This window comes from Anopheles arabiensis, chromosome X (assembly GCF_016920715.1).
Source record: "Anopheles arabiensis isolate DONGOLA chromosome X, AaraD3, whole genome shotgun sequence".
NCBI classification, from domain to species: domain Eukaryota; kingdom Metazoa; phylum Arthropoda; class Insecta; order Diptera; family Culicidae; genus Anopheles; species Anopheles arabiensis.
The window spans coordinates 19425392-19444320 of NC_053519.1; the positions used below are offsets into that span (position 1 = coordinate 19425392).

The following is an 18929-nucleotide window of genomic DNA, read 5'->3' on the forward strand; positions in this document are numbered from 1 at the left end:
AAATTTTTTTTTTAATTTCTATGACGAGGGAGGGGGGGGGGGTGCAAATGATTCGGCAGCCTCGGGGCCCCAACGACCATCCTTCCGGGGGCCCTTGTCGCTAGTACTCTGTTAATACGGCATACTATAGACTAGCAATGTACGGGGCCCCGTTTCCGCCTACCGTTAGATCCGCCACTGTGGCAAAGCCGTCCCTCTTGTATAAAACAAAATTACACATTTGATGATTTTGCTCACTGAAATTTCCTTGGAACTAAACACATTATTTGGAAAGAGTCATTAATTGAACGCTGTATGCACAATGATTGTTTAGAAAATCTCTTTATTGGTAAAACAGGATACATATATATATCTTTTAAATGCCTTAAGCGTATTGTAAACATTCATCTAACAGTTGCTTTTGCACCCGATGTGTTCTTCAGTTTAGTAACGCGTGAGGAAAATGCGATCTGGCTTCCCCTTCTCGGTTGTCTACTGCGATGGGCTGAGCGCGTGCACTGCGACACTCCCGTTCGGACGACCACGCTTGATGACGTGTGGAATCTTTTTCGGCACCATGCTGAAAGCAGACAGACACCGAATGTTACCGCTATCGAGGGGCCGAATGGGTAAATTTTTTAACCGCCCCGTAGATCTTACCTGATACAATCGATGATGGGACAGACGGAGAGGCACAGGTTGCACCCGGTACAGTCGTCGTTGACGTGCGGCAAATGCGTTACCGGATCGAACTCGATCGCCTGGTAGCCAGAGTCGGCACAGGTCATGTAGCACTTGCCACAGTTGATGCACAGATCCTGCAAAAGAAAGCGTTAAATTATGTCATGCTTGATCCACAATGCCACATGGGACGGGAGTCCCGTGTCCCGTAGGACTTACATCGTCGATCAGTGCGACAACCTGCTTGGTGTTGTCCAGCTTTTTGTAATCGCCGATGCGGGGCAGTGCCCCCCCCAGCACATCCTTCACGCGCGGGACAGTAGCCGGCGTGGCCGACTCGGTCCTGACCGGCGCGTGTCCATTCGTGCCGGGCTCGGCCGCACACGGATCCCACAGTGGACCGTGCTGGAGGCGCAGCTGGGCCAGCTTCTCCTCCCGCTGCTTCTTGTACTCGCCGAAGTGCAGCAGCGGCTTGCCGTCCTCGGCCCGCAACGGAGCGACCGGCTTGCCCTTCTGCAGCTTGGCCGCTGGCGGCGACTGTCCATCCCAGGGCAGTGCTTCCGGCGGCGGGTTCGCGCGCAGATAGAGCAGCGCCTTCAGTCCCAGTATGTAATCCTCGATGACGGTAAAGTCCTGGTTCTGCACGGAGGAGCAGATCTGCAGGATCGGCGCACCGCACTGGATGAACTGCAGCGCGACCTCGGCCGAGTCGATGCCGCCGATGCCGCAGATCGGGAAGCCGGGCAGCTTGTTCGCGATCAGCGAGATGGCCCGCATGGCCTGCGGTCTGGTGGCGTTTCCCGACACACCACCGTACGTGGTGCGCCGGTCGGCACCGACGGCCGGCCACGGGCTGCCGTCCGCCCGGAGCGACATCAGCCCCTGCACCGTGTTGATTGCCGACACGCCGTCCGCCTGACCGCGCTTGGCCGCCTGCGCGATCGACACGATGTCGGTAATGTTGGGCGTGAGCTTCACGAAGAACGGTATGCGCACAGCACCGCGCACCCAGCGCGAAATATTGTACACCAGCTCGGGGTCTTGACCGCAGGCCAGCCCCATGCCCGACTCGCCCATCCCGTGCGGGCAGGACAGGTTGAGCTCGAGCATGTCGGCTCCGGCCGCTTCCGCCCTTGACGCCAGCTCGACCCAGTCCGGCTCGCTGTACGTGCACATGATGCTCGCGATCAGCACGCGGCTGGGGAAGTCACGCTTCAGCTCCCGGATGCCCGTCAACCAGTAGTCGCAGCACTTCTCCGAGATGAGCTCGATGTTGAGGAAGGCGCCCTGCTGCGGACCGTAGTGCTGGCCGGCCGTCACGCCCCGCACGATGCGCGGGCTCACGTTCGTCACCATGTCCTTGTCCAGCGCGAACGTCTTCGTCACGGCAAAGCCCCAGCCCTGCTCGAACGCGCGCCGTATCATGGCGGTGCTGGTGGTCGGAGGGGCCGACGCGAGCCCGAACGGATTCTCGAATCGCACGCCGCACACCTCCACCGACAGGTCGACCTTGTCGATCTCGGTGTAGAACAGGGGCAGCTCGGGCTTGGCGTCGAGCGGAATGCCCTGCAGATAGCAGTGCATGTACCAGGCCGCCGTCTTGCCGTCGTTCACTGATTCGACCGTCGTTTCGGCTGCGCCCGCCAGATCGCCCCCGCAGAAGACGGCGGGCAGGGAGGTCTGTTGGGTTTTCGGGTCTACCTCCGGCAGTCCCCAGCGGTTCATCTTTAACCCGTCCAGTGCGCTAATGACTGTACAAAAAAAAAAAAAAACCAAACAAAGATTATCATCGATTGATCTCAACCCGCCAGCTTGAGCAGGTTCGTCGTCTCCCAAGGAACATTTTACAGACTCTCCGCGTACAGGCAGTGTCAGAGATACGCGGAATCTGGTATACGCATATTTGCATAATCCCGGTTTTCTCAGTTTTATCTCCTGCATATATTAATAGAATTAGACATATATCTAATAATCTTTGCAGGGGATAAACCATCCACTCCATACAAAAGGAAAAGAAAATGAAATACAGTAGAGCGTCGATTATCCGGGCAGCTCGGGACCGGACGGTTGCCGGTTAATCGATTTGCACGGATAATGGTCCAAGAAATGTCAAACGCATATAAAACATATGAAATTCACTAGTTTTATGATTAATTCTCCTGGAATCAATCGATTAATCGTTAGTAGAGTATTAATTTAATCAATAATTGTAGGTTTAACAACTGTTCATCAACAAAAATGAATTTCGAAAATACCACTAGACACTACAGAGCTGTACAAGAAACTGGTTCCCCAATTGACTATCGCTGCAAACTTTCGTCGTACGTATGAACAGTTGTCAGATTTATGCGCACGGTTAAGCCGCCCGCCGGTTAATCCGTCCCCGGATAATCGACGTTCTACTGTATTTTATGGTTGAAAACCACAATATACAACTTACGCAGAGGTTAGGAATTCTCAGCTTATCCGCGTTTTACGTTAATCTCGTATTTCAGGTACAACCCCTATTGTCTGTTCCAAGTTCCCTTCATCCAAGACTTTATATGCATTTAATAAGATCAATTGATCTCGATGACTAAGTCCCAAATAACAAGCCTTGAAACGTGCTTAAGAATTCGTTTACAGGTTGATTAAAGCCAGCCATCAAAACTCCAATTTTAGTTTCCAACAAAATAGGCAGTCTTACAAGCGTCTTCAGAACGTTTAAAAGATTTAACAACTTTAAAGACTGTTAAACATCTTCAAAAAACATGTTATAACTATGTGGCTTAGTACACTCTAGTGGTGGGAGCTCGGAATCGGACCTACCTGATTCCGATTCCGTGTTCGGAATCAATTCCGGAGCCGATTCCGATGCTGAAATCGATTCCGATTCCGGAGCCGATTCCGGAGCCGATTCCGGAGCCGGTTCCGGAGCCGATTCCGGAGCCGATTCCGGAGCCGATTCCGGAGCCGATTCCGGAGCCGATTCCGGAGCCGATTCCGGAGCCGATTCCGGAGTCGATTCCGGAGCCGATTCCGGAGCCGATTTCGGAGCCGATTCCGGAGCCGATACCGAAGTTGGCTCCGGAGCCGATTCCGGAGTTGGCTCCGGAGCCGATTCCGGTGTTGACTCCGGAGCGAAATCATTCCGGGAATCTCCATGAGAATGGATCTTTTACAAGTAAATTTGGATTTTTACGGTTATCAATAAGTAGTATGATTGGCCCAAACGCCTTTTTTTATGGCGATGCCGAAACTGACTCCGTTTGGTAGCCGATTCTAATTTATGAGCCATTTCCGATTCGAGAGCCGACTTCGATTCCGAAACCGATTCCGGAGTCGATTCCGGAGTCGATTCCGGAACCGACTCCGATTCCGGAGCCGATTCCGGAGCCGAATCCGGAGTCGACTCCGGAACCGATTCCTATTCCGGAGCCGATTCCGGAGTCGATTCCGGAACCGATTCCTATTCCGGATCCGATTCCGGAATCATCTCTGGAGCCGATTCCGGAGTCTATTCCGATTCCGGAATCGATTCCGGAAACTGATTCCGGACCTACTATCCGGAATCGATTCCAGAAAACTGCGGAGCTAGCCGGAATCGATTCCGACAAAAACTTCATTTTTCCCATCACTAGTACACTCATAATAAAGAATGCTTTATGACATATTTATGTGTAAAAGGTAGGGTAAATTTTTCTTGGGCTACTTACTGTCAGCATCGTACAGCCCGGACCCGAACGCGGAAATGATGTAGTTCGCCTTCAGGCGCGTGATCTGATCCTGGTCCTCCACCCAGTTTCCCGTCTCGTCCTGCTCGGTCCGGTAGAATTCCATCGCGGCAATGCGTCCCGCCCGCACAACCACCTCCCGCGGCGCCATGAACGGTATGAACTCGCAGCGCTCCTCCCGCGCCAGCTCGACCTCCTCCGGCACGGCGCGTATGTTGTTGTTGCCCTTCCGGAACACGACGAACACCTTGCGGGCACCGCAGCGCAGCGCTGATGTCGCACAGTCGAACGCAGTGTCCCCTGCGCCGAGCACGATCACGTTGCCATGGAGCGTGGGCAGCTTGGCCGACTGCTTGCACCCGCACAGGCCCGGCTTGCTACCGTCGGCGACCTGCGGCAGGAAGCTCTTGGACGTGTAGAACCCGTGCTCCTCCGTCAGCCCCTCGAACACGCGGTCCACCTTCGGCTGCGGCAGCCCAATGCCCAGAAACACCGCATCCACGCCCCCGTCCAGCAGCCCGCGCACGGTCAGATCCTGCGCCGACAGGGCCCGGTTCAGCTCGAACCGGACGCCCAGATCCTTCACCAGGTCCACCTCGAAGTTCACCACCTCGACCGGCAGCCGGTACTGCGGGATTTCGGCCGAGCTCAGGCCGCCGAGATACGAGCGCCGCTCGTACACCGTCACGTCCCGGTAGCCGAGTCGCCCCAGGAAGGTAGCACAGGACAGCGAGGCCGGCCCGCCGCCCAGCAGGGCAATGCGCTTGTTCGGATGCTTTAGCGGTGCCACGCCCGGCGGCACAATTTGCCGCAGCCCCATCCGCTTGAACACCTCCGTCGCGAACTGCTGCAGACCGCCGATGTTAATGGGGCCCTCTTCGACTGCGGCTAGATTGCAGCCGCCCACACACAGATCGCTGGTCGGACAGACCATGCCGCACGTCAGCCCGAGCGGATTGTCCGAGAAGATGGCCTTGGCCGCACCGTAGTAGTTCCGGTTCGCGATGCTCGTGATGAAGCTCTTGATGTCCAGCTGCGTCGGGCAGGACTTCTGACACGGTGCATCGGCACACTTGAGGCAGCGGGCCGCCTCCTTCAGCGCTGCCCGTTCGGACAGTGTCGTATGCTTGATGTCGGAAAAGTCGTTCGTAAGCGGGGTGCAGGACGTGCAGGAGCGGTCTTCATTGCGCTTCCAGTGTTTCTTCACCTTCTTCGTCACGGTCGTCGGTACCAGCGAGCAGGACTGCTTCACGCGCGGATTGAGAGCAAGCAGGCTCTGCAAAAAAAGAAAAAAAAGAAAAAAGTGGCGACTTTGTTCGGTTTGGGATGTGCGTATTTATTAAAAATGAGTAAGATACATCTTTGCAGCATTAACAGCTCTTTGAATGTTTTTGTTTTTAAATCGCATTTGCAATCTAGCTCTTTGCGACTACTGGCAGCTTACAGGGTTTTCCAGGGGTTCTCATAGTTGTGAGACACTTGATTCTTTCTGATGGGATTCCTATTGGATTTGTCTAACAAGGGTACTATAGAGTCCAATTCCCATTACATTAACTAAATTTCACGGAAGAAGGAGCCAATAAAGTGTCCCACAGCTATAACAACTCCTGGAAAGCCTGTATACTTAATTAATTCGTTCGTTTGATTCTCGATCAATGATTAAACTTTCCAACACCGAAATCATTCAAAAAAGTCATTGATGAGTTGAATAAATAAATCTTCCGAGAATTTAATCTCAATTCAACGTACAACTGTCTGTTGTTCATCACTCTTGCAGAGCAAATTTAACGTTTAACTCGCCTTTGTGCCTCATTCGCTCTGAAGTGACTCACGCTACTAAGTGTGGTTGTTATTCCCATTACTAAGGCGAGTGTTTGTTGTTCACTTTGCAGCCAGTCAGACTGCGCGGTTTTACCCAAGACGAGGAAACACAAACACAGCCGCAAAACAACCCCACAAGACGTAGTGTTTTGCGCTGCCACGACCCTTCAAAGGGAAATGGAAGGGCAAACACGAGATTGGCCGAGGCGGTCCTCTGGTGCAAACGAGGGCACATGATGTAATGTGCCATTTGGCGGGTGCAGTGTACTGAGTGTGTTGAGTTTGTGTGTGCATGTGTGTGTGTGTGCATAAACACTGCTACAATTTATTGGCACTGCATCAAAACAGGCGAGTGCTGCGCCGCCAGAGTGACCTGCGGCCCGATGCCCACACCCGCTGATACGGCACAGTGCGGCAAGATAAGCGGGAAGCGATCGGATGTCGGGTCGAATTTCACTCGCCACGCGTGATCTGTGGCTGCGTGACGTCGGTCGGCGAAATAGGCGACCCTGAGAACGATAACGTCATATTCGGCGTTTCGCTCATTACACAATAAGCTCTTGTTCGGGCGGACGACGCTTGGCGTAATTGCGCAGCTAGCATTCAATAACGGTGGCCCCACTTACCTCAATGTCCGGCAGGTCTTTGCTGGTCAAAACACTAGCACAACTCATGCTGAGATGTTTCAATTCTCGTCTATCTAGCACACAGCGAGCAGTTGATTGGAGGCTGGAGCGCTAGACGGTTGAAAGGAGTTGGTTTGAATCCCTGGCAAAGGTATGTTCAGCAGTCAGCGTAGCGGTAGAGGCGCAATAGAATGAAAAGGTAATGTATTTATGATTAGTCACTTTATTTCTCACAAACTATGAATAAAAGAAGAAAAAAAAACACACACACACACTTTCGCTCGACCAGAATGGCTTGCAAGCGAAGCAACTACGACACACAGGCCCACCTCACCAGTATGACAGGTGTGGGACTGCCTAACAGCACCTAACAGTGTCCCACGCAACCCAGCTCCCGCTCGCCCCATACCTTACCTAGTACGTAGGCACGATCACACACTGTTGCCTCTCGCACGACACGGAAAGCGAACACACGGCTGCTCAGCTCGAACACTGAGCATAGACTGAAAGTGGCCAGCGTGCGGCGCAACATGCGCGCTCTAGCCCACATACCACCGCGTCGACATAACTGTATGGGAGATGATGTTCTGCGCGCTGCTGGTACCTTCTGGCGCAAGTGTGGAACGTCCCGGTGTGTGCGGAGCCGACGGAGGCTCGTACGGAGGCAGTACCCACCGCGAAGAACCTGATTGGCCGTAGCGGTGGTGTGTGCGTAGTTAGCTGGCGGGCGGGTGGAATGTTGTCGCTAGCAGCTGATTGTGTGCGGGCCCTGGCAACACGCAACAAGCGCGAGGGGAATGTGATATCAACCAACTTCGGCTGTTTGTGTGTATGTGTGCGTGTGTGTGTGTTTGGCTGCGTTCGTGCGCGCGCGCCTCGCGTATGTGGCAAGCGATAAGAGATCCATACGCAGAACGCTGGCAAAGCTGGGCCAATTGACAATTGGCTTGATTGATTGTCGGTCGTATCGGCGAGGTCCGCCGAGCGTCCCGGACAGCTAACATATGTCAAACATACGGGCTTGGGCTTGGTATTGGGAGGGCTGATTCTAGCAGATTGAGATTAGCGCATCAAACAAAGGGCCTGAAACTCGACTGGTTTTAGTCATGTTCTTGGCTTCAGGTTCGTACAGCAGCTGATGGTAGAATGTTTGCCGAAGTTTTCATAGTTATAGCCCAAGCATAGACATTTTTGACTATTTCAATTAGACTGCAATAACCAACTGAGAACAACCAACTGGAAGGAATGCAATGATATTGCATACTGAACCTGTTATGTTTAGCGCTAGATCTTCGTCAAGTGTTCAAGGTCAACTATGATCTTATGAAATACCTGTACGATCTCGTTATCTTCGCATCATCAGGCAGGGTTTTCTGCAGAAGACAAATATGAAAGTGCATCGATCCAGGAATATCCGCCTTAGGAATTGAGTTCCTACTCCACGTCACTTCCAGTTCCACGTTGTATATTCTACAACTGTTCAAGTACTTTGAAGTGCTGAAGAAGTTGTATCACATAGGCAGCTTTTGCCTGTACCAAAATCTATAACATTAGAATGTATTTTTGTTCTTCTATTTGGCGTATCGTTCTACGCGGACATGTCAGCCTATATAGGCTTTCGCGATTTACCACGTACCACACAGCCGGGTAGCCTGTCCTTGCTAGTCCTTGACGACTCTTGCTTGTCCTTGACGGTCCTTGACGGACCGCGGTGCTTAAATTATAGAGGAAAGAAATTGCCATTCTTACACCAAGAGTCCATTTTTTTTTCGTCTGTTCCTGGTCTACTAACACGTATTAAAGTACTGGAGCACGTGTTGGTTCAGAACATTCGTGGTCGAGAGTGCAAAGCTGTAGAATTATTCGATTATGTTCCAAACCTTCTTCGTAGGATCTCTACCCGCTGGATTGTGATACATTCCATACCTCTAAATCGGAATAGCTTAGACGTAAAGGCGACCGATTTTTGGGGCATAAAATGCGGTTCGAATTATTGCATTATCTCTGCTCGCTCTCCACCTAAAGCAACTCTCGCCTTTTTAAACTCTTGTCTAGACATGAAGCTGCAGGCAATAAGGAATGGGCCGCACAGAGAGCAAAAGTAGAAAGAAAAAAAAACACACACACACACCACACCAAATGCGATAATCCTGTGCGAACCAACAGATCTCAACGGTGAGAGTAGGGTAGGAGAGCGCCGGGTGCGTAGAGTACGATTTCAGTAATGGTTTTGATTTAATTAGCTTTGTTCAGTCAGTAAATCTTCTCCGCACCGATCCATCTTGCCTTGCCCTCAGGGGTAAGAAAGACGGTGCTGCTGCTGGTGCCACTTCCAGCCGTTGGCGATGTTCCGGCGAAGCGTGAAATAAAAGTCGTGTGGACCCGATCGGGTCCCCGCAATCGCGCATATGTCAAAAAGTTCACATTGTTTCATGTGCGTCACATGATTCTGCGATTGTGAACACCAAAACTCCTCCCTCCCGCCACCTAAGTATCTCCTTCAACTGCTCCTATTTCGTTTCTAGCATTAAAAAGATTCAAGCAAATAAAAAAAAATTGAATAAAATAATAATTCTTGCCCTTGCCCAAAGGCGCCATCATCCCAAAAGTGCCCGAGGTTGACGCAGGGCACATTTCTGCTTGGAAGGCTCCCCGAAACCCATCGAGTGACATAAATCACTGTTTACGGTTGGTTGGTGGGGTAAACGAAACCGCTATACCAGCACAGCGTTTAGACAAATATCCGTGCTGTTCTCAGGAGATGGCATCATTTTGCTTTTCAGAATTTCTACATCTAAACACATGCGGCGTAGGAAGTTCGTTTGATCGGCAGGAGCGTAATTATTGCACTGGCTGGCTGTGGGACGAACCCTCCCGCACGGATGCCGTTGGTTTGGCCCCCTCCTTAGTGCTTTCCTTTCCCGCAGGGCTGGCTTGGTGGGTTTGTTTTGCAGTTGTGAAAGAACAATCTGCTCCCAGCAGTCGAGTTACACAACACAGCCAAAACATCACAACAAGCACAATACACAAAGCGTCACTAAAACAAAACAAAAAATAGAAAAAAAAAACAAAAGGAAAAGAAAACCACCAAAAACCTCCAAAGCGACATTCCATTCCACTCCGGCAGGCACTGATGAATATGGAACAATATATCCCTGTATCGGTAGCCGTGGCAAGCGTGGTGTGAATTGATAACGAGCCGGCAGCAGTGCGAGGAAATATCCCGCCTAGCTTCCACGCGCCAAGCTTGCCCCCGTGGGTCTTTACGTTTTTGGCTGTCATCCTTTTTAGACGCTTCTGTTCCCTCTTGTACGAAATACGTCCGCCAGTCTTCAGGATCCTGCACATCTTTCATATGCTGCTTCAGCTACTTACACCAAACGCACTTAAAAGTTCACCGTACGCAGCATCGGAAAGTTTGGCTAGATCGGATGGAAAAAGTCCTCTGGTCCACGGATTGTCGGGGCACCTCGGCGACGGGAGCGAACTGATTGGAAAGTGATGTGCACGGGGATGAATTTGCAACAACTAATCAATATGGAATGCATATGCTGTTGTTGCGAGGAGGATGATGAAGTGGAGAGTGGCAGGGGGGGGGAGATTTTTGTCCCATGCGGAGCAGGGTTTTTGTTGGAACCGGCCACACACTGATGACTATATGATGAGATGCTCTGGAGATGATCCGGAGATGGTAGCGTAACCGAATGGAAACTCAGAGCACTATTGGAAAAGACTGTTGATTGAACGATGCCGTGTCGAAAAGCGAAAGTTCTATTTTGCCTTGTTGTATTATACAGGCTTATCAGGGTGCTAAAAATCAAACATGCTTTATCTTGGACACCAACATCTGAGCGGAGTTTCCCGAGAGAGACTAAAATTGACTTTCCAACAAAGCTACTCGTCATCCCGCCCGACAACAAACAACACAAAAACAGCTAAAGATCCATTAGCTCCAGCTCCGTTAATTAGCAACCAAGCGTGCCCCGACAAACGTTGAAGCGCTTTAGGAAATCTCTCTCTCTCTCACACACACACACACACACACACACACACACACACACACACACACACACATTGTATTGTATTGTTTTTACATGAGTATTTTCGCTTCTTTTTTAATGTGTTATCTCCATAAAAAATAAACAGCACGGCTGATAGTCAGAACGCAAGCGTTGACATTTGGATCTAGACAAGTCCTATTCGAGTTCCCGAATCGCTGGAACTGCCGCGGTGCGGGCGCCAAGAAGCCGATGAGGTACTTCCAAAGATTGGCAAACAATTCGCCGGACTGCTTATCGTGATATCACGGACTTGGATACCACCTCGTTGACATACCGCAAATGTTCTTCTGTGCACTGCAGTCACTTATTTTTCCACAGAAAAAGTAAGGGGTAGGTGCACCCTGAACTTGTGTCAAAGATGATTAGGAAACTTTTCCATTAATTTCTCGGGACGGGCATCCTAGTTCAGGCACGGCACCTGCAAATGGCTGTAGTGATTTATATATCTATATTTCCGACACGCTCGCGTTGTACTCAACACTTGATGGCGCAACCCGATGGTGGCGATGGTTGAGCACCAAAAACTTCCGAAAATCAAACTAAAACCCGACATAAAAAACCGATGCATGTGTAAACACTTACCGACCAGTGCTTACCCATATTCTAGCCATTTAAATTCTGATCATTTTTCATAACCTGTACAGCTGGAGCGGGTTTGATGGATAATGGAGCCAACTGCTGAGATGGGAATAAATTCTCTCCCTCCTCTACACGCCATCCACCATGTGGATGTATCCGTGTGTGAGAGTGAGACTTTAGTTAACAAACGCACAGCGATGTTGACCTTGCTTGAGGTTCCTTGGTGTGGGTTATCCAAAAATTCCATTCTTCCGTTCGTTCCTTCAGATAGAAAAACTGGTTTGACGAGGCACCAAGCCGGGACGATGTGAAACTAGTGATGGGAATAGTCCCCTAAATTGAGGCACGGAACGAACCTGCCAATCTGGAGAAAAAGAACGAAATGCAGAACGCAGATTCAAGATAACCTGCCCTGATTACGCTCTTCGATTGCTCACTTTATGTATGGATCACTTTAAAGTATCCATTAAATAGTGTTTAATGTCTTTGATATTGTACAATCACACAGTTTCAATACGAACAAAACTAAATAATTATAGTTTACGGAATGAGTAAAAGTATTCTGCTACTAAAAGAAAAACGCTTACAGGGTTTCACACTTTATCTCAAGACCGCGGGACCCCTTCCCGAATTTGTCTTAGCCAAAGCCAACATTGCGGTATGATGCTTGAAATCGTTGATGATACCTGAAAACGTTGATGATACCTGAATTCATCGGATACAATGCTGAATCTGCGGCACATTTCTTGAAACACACTGGTATAATCGAAAAGTCTAAACATGTTGTTGTTTTCATTTTGAAAAAATCAGCATATTTCCATTTACTATCTTCTTCTTCTTCTTCTTTTGAGTCAACAACCGTTGTTGGTCAAGATCTGCCTATACCACTTGTGGGGGTTGGCTTTCAATGACTTTTGGATTACCCTCCATAGCAGGATAGTCAGTCCTACGTATGGCGGCACGGTCTATTTGGAGCTTGAACCCATGACGGGCATGTTGTTAAGCCGTACGAGTTGACGACTGTACCATGAGACCGGCTTACTTCCATTTACAATACTATTTAATAAAGAAGCAAATTACAAATGTTGTGCTACGCACATGTAATTTTGATGCAACGTCAAAAAACCAACAAGTTTAATCGGCTTGTTAAAATCACGGTGGATTAAATTAAACCCTACTGACCGATTTACAGTTCTCAATAGAAGCAAATAGCATCGAATAACATCGATCTTTAACATACACATTCGCTCATCTGTTTCCTTAGGGTTGACTTAATACTTTAAGTAAGGGGTCACAGCTCGAGTGAAATTGATAGTGATGTTTTATGTTTTTTTTTTTGCTATATCTTATTGAATATTTATCAGAATATGGCTTATCATACACATCATATTGGTGACATTGATCACGGTGATAAAAAATAATGATAATTGGGGAATGATAAAGAAAAGCATTAAATTCATTATTTTAACATGTGTTATATACTTGGGGAATTGAATTTCCTTCCTTTTGGTGTACGCTAAACCACAGGGTTTCGAATCATATAAGGCAGCGGTCGGCAAACTTTTCAGGTAAACTTAGTAAATGATCTAGAGGCCAAGCCCCAAATTTTAGAAACAAAATAATCAAATAATTCTATAAAATAATGCGGATGGTGATTTATTTGATTTGGTTTTATTTTTTTTTGTAATAATATCAGTCAAGCACAGGTCAAAAATTGGTAATTCCTACTGCTCAAACTAGTTGTAAATTAATCAGTTAAGCATCCAAAACAGAGTACTCAAAAATGGGATGGGAGAATGCGCAAAACAACAAAGCAAGAGTAATATTGCTTCTTGATGAACCCCTCCTTTCATGCCGTAAACCCATTTAGGGATATTCTGGGGATGATAAAAAAGCTAAAAAAATTTCGGGACAAACGTACATTTAGTAAGTATCAAAATGCTTTACGAACAATTAATGCAATATCATATAGGTTAATAACTAATTTCGTGTGAAAAAGTACTTTGATAATTGTTATTCTCATAAAGAACAACAATGTGGAATCATCGAACTCGTAAAAACAACAGGGTTTTTTTTTTAATTTTCGTTTTTGTTTTGAAATGTGAACGAAAATACCCCTAGAAAAATAAAAATGAAACCAACTGATTTGTGTGAAGTTAAGAACAACTAACAGAAATTTAAAAAATAGGAAAACGAGAAAAATGCATGCTATTTCACTATGTATCTAAAACTATGAATTACATGTATTGCGTTGGCGAAGGCCGAAAGCTCTCTCTCTCTCTCTCTCTCTCTCTCTCTTTCTTTCTCTCTCTCTCGCCGCAAATTCACATGCATAACTTTAAATAAATTTACTGCAACCAGAATTTTATCTCTTCTCAATACAAAATTTCGAGAACGACATCATTTGTATTAGTCCTCCATTCCAAAAGTCTTATTGTCGTGTTGAAAAAATATAAATATCAAATACGGGGATATTGAGGTAGAGTTCGATCTCACAGATTGGTTCGTCATTTCATTTTACTATGATTAAAGTTGAATGAGTACGACGGTATAAAATGTCATACAAAACGAACTACAGTGATTTGTATAAAAATAGTTTATTGCCATTATTAAAAATCAGGAAAATCCATTCGCGGGCCGAGGATCCTGTCGTGGAGTCATAATTAATCATGATACATAAGTAAAATAAATGAAAAAGTTTTGGGATGTTTACATCGGCACCCACAGTCTGATGACAGCTGCCCAGTTTGCTTGCAAATTTCTCCTTGTCGGTTGCAACACTCCCCTATATGATTGCAAAATTTCCACAGTATGCTTGCAACATTCTCCTACCGATTTGCAACATTTCCCTAAGTGATTGAACTATTCCTTTATTTGATTCGAAACCCTGTATTCTCATTAATATTCAATGAGATATTGCAAAAAAACTTTACTTTCATTTTTACTAGAACTGTAACTAAGGTGCACTATCAGGGTGTCTAATTATCCGGTAGTGCACTGTAATTGTCCATAAGAATAGTACTAATCCACGGTCCGATAAACAATGTTCAATGAATTTTTGCGGAAGACTAAGCGCATCGTGCACCGCAAGTAGTTAGTTCCAGAAAGAAAACCTCAGGCAAAAAATCAACTGCGTTAAATGAAGATACATGCGCAACGAAGAATCGTAGAACCCAACACATAGCAATTCATTGATTGCCACAATCCTGCCCAAATAATGCACCAATACTAATAATATAGTAGAAGAGATGCAGTTATTTCATTGAGTTTACCACTAGCGCAGAATTGTCTCTTTACATTTCTGTGTATTTTTTGCTTTGTCCTTGCCTGCAGATGCTGATGAATGAAGCATGCATACCTTTCAGGTACGTTCGTGGTATAAGCTCTATCCCTTTTACGTTAATAGTGAACATAGAAACGTATGCTATCGACTCTGTATTCGAGTATGGGCAGGCCCGTGAGTGTCGTATGTACGCTGGATCGAAATTAACGCTGAGAGGAAAAGGTTCAAATTTAACCTGCTTGCTTTGTACGTAACAAACCGGCCCATCGTATGAAACAGAGCAGATAATCGAGCGTTGCAGGTCGGATCGAAAAGAACTCTGAGAGAAACAGGTTCAAATTGACCTGTATGTTTTGTTTACAGCAAATTGGCCCAAAGCAAAGAGGATCGCAGTCCGGATACTTGCATGCTGGAACGGATCGCACCTGGCAGGTTCGGAACGCAACGTGCATCTCTAATGTGACCTGCCAAACAGACAGGACCACCATCGCGTCCGAGAAACGATGAGACGAATTAGAGCGATTTAAGCAACTGGTTCGTGAGTGTGGAGTGCTAGGAGGTTTCTCTTGCGAACGGTATCATAATAGCATCGTTCACAAACTACCAGTTTTGCTCCTGTCGTGTGTTGGCGTTCATTCATTTCTATTGATGCGCTACCAAGCAATGCGTTTCTTGATACTAGCGGATGGACCACGATTCTAGGAATCATATAATCAGGTTTGCACTCTTTACGTTTGGGCATGTTAGTTTTTGAAGCTACTAGGGCGCGATGTGCATTTTCTGCTAGTTGTGGGTCGTTTAAAGAGTATTTTAAAGGAGTTTCCTTCCCAGCAAACACAAACATTTAGATTTCACCAGTGTTTATCGAACTGGAAAAGCGAATAGATTTTGCTTTCTTTCCACGGATGCTTGTTACGGTGGTTGATTTTACATACTGTTTACGTTTTTTTTTTATGTAGCAGCTGCAAAAAGGTTGACTTCTGATCTTACAAAAGGATCACAGACGATGCATTGCAGACGCTAGCGAGAAAATACAAGCTTTCCGGTAGAAAAAATCACACATTAACGGTTTGCTATCGTTCAATGGTACGAAGAAAATAGCAGAATGTTTCCATCGTGCGATGTGTGGGACACAGCAATCATGTTATGTTTTATATTTTATGTTGTGGTATGCAAAGAATGGACCTCGGCCCATGCGATACAATCTGGGCAATGGCTCGGTAGGTGTGAAATTTGCGGAACAGTGCCTGTCGCATTGGGGACAATTAGTGATGTTTGTTCTACAATTATATGTTATTTATCAATTTATGCAAACCAGTGCTCAATAAGACGATCTGCTTATTTGTAAAAATATCCTTATCATTGATGTTAGAGTAAACCATGAAATATGTTCAAACAGCTATTGTTCACAGCATCTGCTGGATAATGCGAACTAATTTCTTTAATTTAAGTGAAATGAAATTGATAAATTTCTCCGTAAGATTGTTTAACAAGTTAGTCCGAAGCTTCAATATATAGAATAATAAAAATGCTAGTGTTCCGAGTACCCGGATGGACCGAGTAATTCAAGGAGCTTTACATAAAATCCGAGAAGCTGTTACTTTGCTTTGTTTTTTTCCTCTCCCTTCTTTATGGTTGTTATTTTTACCGAACTAATCTCTCTTCGCTTCGGAAATCTCGCACCGACCAAAGGCAAAGACCTTGGTCGTTCAATACATGGAGGAAAGCCCGAAGTCACGCAGGAAATTATGTCGTGTTTTACGATTGCTGGTTGCGCCTCTCCGCTAACGCGTCTCAGTGTGATGAGAATTAACTGCGACCTTTGGTAGCTCCTATGTATACTTTCTTCTCCACTCCCTACTCTTACCCTAGAAACATCGCATGCCTGCGAGTGCCACGACGAAATTACTATCCAATCATCAATTTTATTGCAAACGTTCTAACACCGGCAAGTACTGAGGGGGAAGTTGCAACAAAAGAAAGAAAGAAAAAAACACCTACATATACGCATATAGAAAGGACACCCAGTCAGTACTCTACGAGAAGGCGAAATCTGTAAACAAACGGGCGAAATAGAAACATAAGAGAATCGGATCCAATTTCACTGGGTATCGCTTAACCTGCCGACGGGTGAAGAGGCAGGCCACGGCTCAATTTCATGCTTAATGCTTAGCAATTCCGTTTCATTTCGACTATTACCGCCCGGTCCAAAAGCCGCGCAAGACATTATATGTGGCCAACTGCACCTATGTCCAGGCGTATAGGTATGTAACCGAATCAGAAGGCATCTGGATCAACAGAGGCACTAACCATCTGGTAGTAGCTGCAATTATTTTCCAACGAGAGTTGTAGGCACACGATAATCTCTCATTTGATCTTCATTTGATGATTGCCATTTGTTTGCGTGTCGTGTGTGAGCAACGCAGTGGCAAAAGAGTAGGCAAAAGAGCGAGGAGAGCTGAGAGTGTATGCAAACATTCCCACGTGTTTGATTAGCCACCTGCGTGTGTGGTCAACCGAAGAAGCAACTGAGCCACACAAAAACTCAACCTAGAATAGAACAAAGAGCACACACGCACACACACGCACAGTCACTAACAGATACTGGCGTTGACTAGTCTTTATCATAACAGTAAACATTTGCTTAAATGACCAATAAAACCAACGATAAATGGTAACGTAATCAGGTCTGGCAGATCTCGGTACAGACAAGAACTACTAGTATCAGTGCTTCCCATAGCGGACCTTTGGCACGCTTTTTTTATTTATTTTTTTGTTCACATTTGTGAGCTGTACACGATATGTTGTGGAATAGCGACAAGCTTCAGGCTATACTCTGTGCCTACTAATTGCGTAATGATGTATCTGAAACAAATAATTCAAGCGAAGACATACAGGCTTATTCTATATTTTCGATCAAGATGTCTCGACGTTAAATATTGCTTAGGAAATCGGGTTTATTTTGCACTTCAACTATCCTGCTTCTAATTGCTGTTCGAGGTTTCCATAGAAATGGGTAAAGTTTTGTTAATTAAAATGGCTACGTGTTCTTTCGATTTCAGAGTCGATTTAAGCTTGTCATTTTCGACATCAATACCCTAGCGGGAAATGGATCTAAATCGATGTTTTGAAAGCTTTGTAGTAAAATATTTTATTTTTCTTTTTTAGTATATTCGATATTTTAGGATGATTGGGGTATTAATATAATATGGTAATATTATTTATGTAAATTCACATTATTAAGGCTCCGGCCGTATTTTCAAATTGGGTAATAAAATATGTATAGTAATAATATATGTTCAATTAGTAATTATATATAACAGGTTGGCTGATAAGTCCCCGGTCTAGCAAAGAAAAACACATTTTTTTGTCAAAATTCGTTTTTATTATTCAACATAGTTCCCTTCAAGAGCGATACAACGATTATAACGACCTTCCAATTTTTTGATACCATTTTGGAAGTACTCCTACGGTTTTGCCTCAAAATAGGCCTCAGTTTTGGCGACCACCTCTTCATTGCAGCCAAATTTTTTCCCTGCGAGCATCCTTTTGAGGTCTGAGAACAAGAAAAAGTCGCTGGGGGCCAGATCTGGAGAATACGGTGGGTGGGGAAGCAATTCGAAGCCCAATTCATGAATTTTTGCTATCGTTCTCAATGACTTGTGGCACGGTGCGTTGTTTTCGTGGAACAACAAAATAACAAAAGTTGCTTGACAAAAGACGCTCTGTCTCACAAACTAATTGACATACAGACGTCAAATTTTGACACGAATCATTTGAAGGTTGATACTATATAAAAATAATATGCATTTAAAACTAGCGGCGCCACCTATGTGTCAGACCGGGGACTTATCAGCCAACCTGTTATATAGACGCCAGTAAAACTAAATTTCATTTGACCAAAATGCAAAAAAAAACGATAATTCAATTAAATGAGATAAAAATAAAACATTTAGTTTGATTATCTATAAAGAAAATTAATTAATTTAAGAACATTCCAATTTTGTAAGCGTATTTTAAAGTTATCTCCGAGAGCTGGTTCGGCTATTTAAGCCTATAAGCCTACTTTGATGTCAGCTACCCATCTGTCAATGTATTTTTCCTACACGTCTTCAAAAAAAACAAGTATATTTCAAAGAGCAATCGAGTCAAACTCGACTCGACTCGACTCGAATCGTATTCATAA

The 18929-nt window shown here is 46.0% G+C and overlaps 2 protein-coding genes across 3 annotated transcripts in view; one reads left to right on the forward strand and one right to left on the reverse strand.

Moving 5' to 3' along the window:
• Positions 1-302: 302 nt before the first annotated feature.
• On the reverse strand, positions 303-17310 carry LOC120905824 (dihydropyrimidine dehydrogenase [NADP(+)]). Of its 2 annotated transcripts, none has more exons than XM_040317025.1 (5): positions 17306-17310; positions 4356-5290; positions 880-2411; positions 640-797; positions 303-559 (listed from the first exon to the last, which is right to left on the reverse strand). In XM_040317025.1, exons 2-5 carry the CDS (start codon positions 5191-5193, stop codon positions 472-474), a joined length of 2616 nt encoding a protein of 871 aa, XP_040172959.1. In that variant the 5' UTR covers positions 5194-5290; positions 17306-17310; the 3' UTR covers positions 303-471. The 2 variants fall into 2 exon arrangements, with proteins under 2 accessions (XP_040172959.1, XP_040172958.1); XM_040317024.1 differs by lacking the exon at positions 17306-17310 and adding an exon at positions 6821-6928 and having other exon boundaries at positions 4356-5649.
• Positions 6927-18929, forward strand: part of LOC120905825 — a 44516-nt gene continuing 32513 nt past the window's right edge. Inside the window, exon 1 of the mRNA XM_040317027.1 lies at positions 6927-7019. Coding sequence (XP_040172961.1) covers positions 7012-7019 — 8 coding nt within the window. The 5' untranslated portion in view covers positions 6927-7011. The remainder of the gene's footprint in view (positions 7020-18929) is intronic.